This window comes from Macrobrachium rosenbergii, chromosome 18 (genome assembly GCF_040412425.1).
Source record: "Macrobrachium rosenbergii isolate ZJJX-2024 chromosome 18, ASM4041242v1, whole genome shotgun sequence".
In the NCBI taxonomy this organism is placed as follows: domain Eukaryota; kingdom Metazoa; phylum Arthropoda; class Malacostraca; order Decapoda; family Palaemonidae; genus Macrobrachium; species Macrobrachium rosenbergii.
The window spans coordinates 20,811,734-20,816,733 of record NC_089758.1 but is presented as its reverse complement, the minus strand read 5'-3'; the positions used below and the strand labels follow the sequence as shown (position 1 = coordinate 20,816,733).

At 37.2% G+C, this 5,000-nt stretch overlaps 1 protein-coding gene across 1 annotated transcript in view; it reads left to right on the top strand.

The window, feature by feature from the left end:
• LOC136848181 (uncharacterized) overlaps positions 1-5,000 on the top strand; it is a 110,391-nt gene that overhangs the window by 104,037 nt on the left and 1,354 nt on the right. Inside the window, exon 4 of the mRNA XM_067120477.1 lies at positions 1,148-1,385. Coding sequence (XP_066976578.1) covers positions 1,148-1,385 — 238 coding nt within the window. The remainder of the gene's footprint in view (positions 1-1,147; positions 1,386-5,000) is intronic.

Genomic DNA, 5,000 nt, shown 5'->3' with positions numbered 1-5,000 from the left:
AGAAGAGTTATTTAAATGGTTGATCACTTCTCTACCTCTAAGAAAACACTCGTAATATCCACAGTAACATACCATTCCTTTAATATCCCAGTCTCCACTAAATAACACTTGCAGTTTTGTAAGAGAAGCGAATGAAGGATAATTCCTGAGTAAAATCCAGCGTGAAAATAAACGACCTGGTAAAGGCCAACAAAAGTATTTGCTTTACAGAGTAAAAATAATTATGCATTCCGCCTACAGGTAGCAGACCCGAAGGTGGGTAGTGTGAGGTGGTGCACTGTAGGCGTTACTTAAGGTTTTTTGCAGCGTGCCTTCGGCCCCCAGCTGCAACCCCTTTCGTTCCTTTTACTGTGCCTCCTTTCATATTCTCTCTTCCATCTTACGTTCCACCCTCTCCTAACAACTGATGCATAGTGCAACTGCGAGGTTTCCCCCTGCTACACCTTTCAAATCTTTTACTGTCAATGCCCGTTTCAGCGCTGAATGACCTCATAGGTCCCAGTGCTTGGCCTTTGGCCTAAGCTCTATATTCAATTCAGTACAGGTGGCAGACATTATTATTCTCCTATAATTACTCCCATTGAGGGACACATGCAGAAGTCGAAGTTATTATTGTACGTGTGTTCCGCCCTTATTTCAGTATAACATGACATGAGGGAAATAACTGATTACTTTGAGAATTGGTTTCTATGTACAAGTTAAGGTTGTAATGATTACCTGTAATTGTTTTCATCGACAGCAATTCATAACCTGTGTTATTCCCACCTTGGTTGATTGATTGATCGATTGATTTGTGGCTCTTAAAACTGGCGTAACAACATCCAGGTTATTGACGCCGTAATAAAATTAAATGGGATAGTAAAAAGATAAATAAATAAATGGGCTTAAAAGGAGTCTCATATACGAAATATCTCTCTCTCTCTCTCTCTCTCTCTCTCTCTCTCTCTCTCTCTCTCTCTCTAATATATATATATATAGATGTGTGTGTATGTATGTATATATATATATATATATATATATATATAAAATATATATAATATATATATATATAGATGTATATTATCATATCTGTAAAACATAAATAATATACATACTGTACATATACATACTATATATGTATATGATCTAACGCACAGTCCCTCAACAGGCAGATCCACTATGGATTCACCACTACAACGCGATAGAGGATTCCTTCACCGGCCTCGAGACCTCGGTCCTCGGCCTGAGGTTTCCCCTGTGGCCGAGGCTCCTCCGTCAGGGCATGGTGAGCGTCAAGTGCACTGCGGAAATCCTAAACCTCTACTGGGATTCCAGCGAGGCCTTCATCCTCGTCGACATCCCGTTCCACGCCTCCATCATGGAAGGTCGGGCTTCGGGAGCAGCAGGTGAGGCAGAGTTTTGTCTTTCGTTTAATCTGAATTGATTTAATTCATTATTTTATTATTTATTGTGGATGTTGACTGTGATTTAATCCCGCCGTTCCGTTGCTTAGTCGGCCACTGCTGACAACTCGTGTTTCTTAACCTTTTCTGACCTCAGCTCCCCCCCTGTAGTAAGGCTCCACTGTCCAACACCCCTATACATCTGGTTACTGGGATAATACGTATGTATGTATATGTATATGTATATATATATATATATATATATATATATATATATATATATATATATATAAGTTATTAATAAAATAATAATAATAATAATAATATTATTATTATTATTATTATTATTATTATTATTATTATTATTATTATTATTATTATTATTATTATTATTATTATATTTTGATTTTGAGGTTTTCATTTTTCATTTGAACTCCATTTCCAGCACCCCCTAAATTGATTTTGGGGTGCTAGCACCCCAGGTTAAGAAACGCTGTATAATTTATTTTATGTGATCCCAAGCATATAGGCCATTTGATGTATATATTTGATGCTGTCATTTCTTGATTCATATTTGCCCTGTAACTGTTTTATTTTTTCTGCATTCAAATCACCAAATGCATGAAATAGCTGAAGAATATTTTGAGAAAATTTTGAGGGGTCAGGACTTTATGGATAACCTACAGGTAGATAATCTACAGGAAAACATGTGTACAGAAAGGCAAAAGGTAATTAGGTAAATATTTATGAAAGAGAAAAAGTGTATAATAAATACAGGTGTAACTGGACACAAATTAATTTCTGAAATAACTTTAGTAATAAAGAATAAGAGAATATTCAGTAAATAGTAAATAAATACAATGCATAAAATCAATAAATGAATATTAAGAAAATATATAATATACTCTGTTATTTCATTCATGAGTGACTTCTGTCTCAGACTGAAATTATCGTTCATGCACTAACACACAATTCCAGTTATTCATCTTCAAAGTGCCTAAATGGGTTTGCTTCTATAGCGAAAGTGTTCCAATTCAAAGGAACTATTCAATGAAATTGCAGAGTGGGTCGAACTTTCCTCTCTGTTTCCTAATACTGCAAAGTTTAAATTGATGTCGTCATCTCAATAACACGGCTTCACACTGAAAAACAGATCCAGTGACCTAGTTATCGAACTGACTGAATATAGAATTTAGGCCAAAGGCCAAGCATCGGGACCTATGAGGTCGTTCAGCGCTGAAACGGAAATTGGCAGTAAAAGGTTTGAAAGGTGTAACAGGAGGAAAACCTCGCAGTTGCACTATGAGTTAATTGTTAGGAGAGGCTGGAAAGTAAGATGGAAGAAGGAGAATATGAAAGGAGGTACAGTAAAAGGAACGAAAGGGGTTGCAGCTAGGGGCGGAAGGTACGCTGCAAAGAACCTTAAGTAATGCCTACAGTGAACCGCATGAGGTGCACTGACGGCGTTAAACCCGACCCCCCGCCTCCCCAACGGGATGTGACCTATAGTTATCAAAACAGGATACGTGCACCCTGAGCAATAAATGGAAATCTCTTTCGATGCAATACTCTAGGCTGCTGTTGAGCGAAAACTGCTCTATTTTAAAAGCAGCTTCACTGCCGTTAAACAGATTTGTTACTCCAGGCACAAGAAGCTTAAAACCTTGTAGTTCCTGAGATTGATGTTTAGTTATTACCGAGTTCCGGAGAAACTGCAGCTATCTATTTCGGCGAAATAATACAGTAAGGTTATCGAGTTTGCTCCTGTGGGTACTTTGGCAGGTGGAGGGTGACTCTGGGCACTGATCAGTAACTTGTCCTTTGTCTTTTCTGCTCATTTGTGGCTTCTAATCCTTTCAACAGGATCCCGTCTTATCAGTGCAGAAGAGTGAACGTAAAATACAAATTGGGACATTGCATTAGTTACAGAATTAAAGGAATACAAGAAAATGAAAGAAGTTACAGAAGTAACTGGTTTTGGAACGGGCTTAACCAGACCCCATTTGTGATAAAGTAATGAATAAAGATATGCTATAGTTTATTACAGAGAAACGGTGGTTATAACTTGAGGTTTCTGAAAACAAAGAGGAATGCCCCTTTCATCCCCAAAGCTTTGCAAGTTTGCCTACTCTTCTATCAGGAATAAATGAAGGCTATGGAGTCAGGTAACGAACAGGAATGTTATGTGGCACGTAAGACCCACTTCCCTGATTCTGCTCCCAAGAATTCATTGGGTAAAAATGGAGGGATTGGGACGAGGCTGTGTTTTTCCTCAGCTGCTGAGGAGTCCTCCGAGACTGGCCAAAATCGAGCAGTTTTTTTGTTATGTGGAGTCAGCAATGGTTTCAGTGCTGGAGAAAGAGAGGTTGGTTTGGTTGCCATATTTCTGCGTGATTTGTGATTTTTTTAAGATGAAGACTTTATCTAAGCGGCAGTTCTTCCGTCAGTCACAAAAACGTAGTATGAATAAAGTAAACCACTGAAGATCAACTTTAATATAACAATTAAAATAATCCGTGTAGAAAGGACGGAAAATAAAAAAAAAATAAATCTAGAAATAATCTTTTGGTGTCAACTGAAACGATGCGTGGTTAAAAATAACAATGAGTGAAGTGTAACAAAACGTGGGGATTAGTTACTGGAAATACAAGTGTGAACATCAAATGAAAGAAATTTAGTCACGATACTACACGGATCAGCCAGTGCTCATGATGTACACTAACGTTTCTATCTGGAATCAAGAGAGAAAGTTTGCTTTAAATCTGGTAATATCTCTTAAATAGTACAATAGTTTAAGAACCTAAAATTCTCCGCCAAAAAGCAGACGGAAAACTGTTACAAATACTTCTTTGGATTTTAGCAATTTTCAAGTTGCATTATACTAGACTTTTTTTTTCTTATTACTGTCTGTATTTGCAATGCATTTCTTTACTATGAAAAAAAGCTGTAAGTGGCTGGACATTTTAGCCGTTGCCCACAGAGCCGTCAGGATGTGTACCTGTTTATAATCTATATATTTATCTAATTATTTACTTAGTTACTGATCTATTTAGCCATTTATTTCTATTAACGATGGCCGCTGTCGTAATGCAAGCTTTTATACTGATAAAATTTCAAAGTCAAGCAACAAGAAGATATTGGGAATGTGAACACAAAGTGAAAGCATTCAGCAAGAATGTTTAGCTCAGAAGCCTTGCATGAATTGTAGGCGCAGCTGCAGAAACAAAGGAAGTTGGTAAAACTGGTTGCAGACTATCGGACTTGGAGGCGTTTACCCTAAGAACTGGCGATTACTGTACAAAGTGTGTATGAGATCCCTGAATTTGGGAAAAATTCGTAATTGATATTTCGTGGATGTGATTGGAATTAGTTTCTTGTATTCTTTCGGAGTTCGCTCTTTGCTGCGGCGAATGGATAAATGTTGGTTAAGTGTATGTGTGTATGCTATAATATACTTGCATAGACATTTTCAGAATGGAGTTTTTTCCCTATTTTTCATTATACTGTTATAACAAATCAGTAATCCCTTGTTTTATGCCTGAAGCCGTTCTTTGTAAAGGCGAATGGATGAATGTCGGTTAAGTATATGTGTGTATGCTATAATATACTTGCATACCC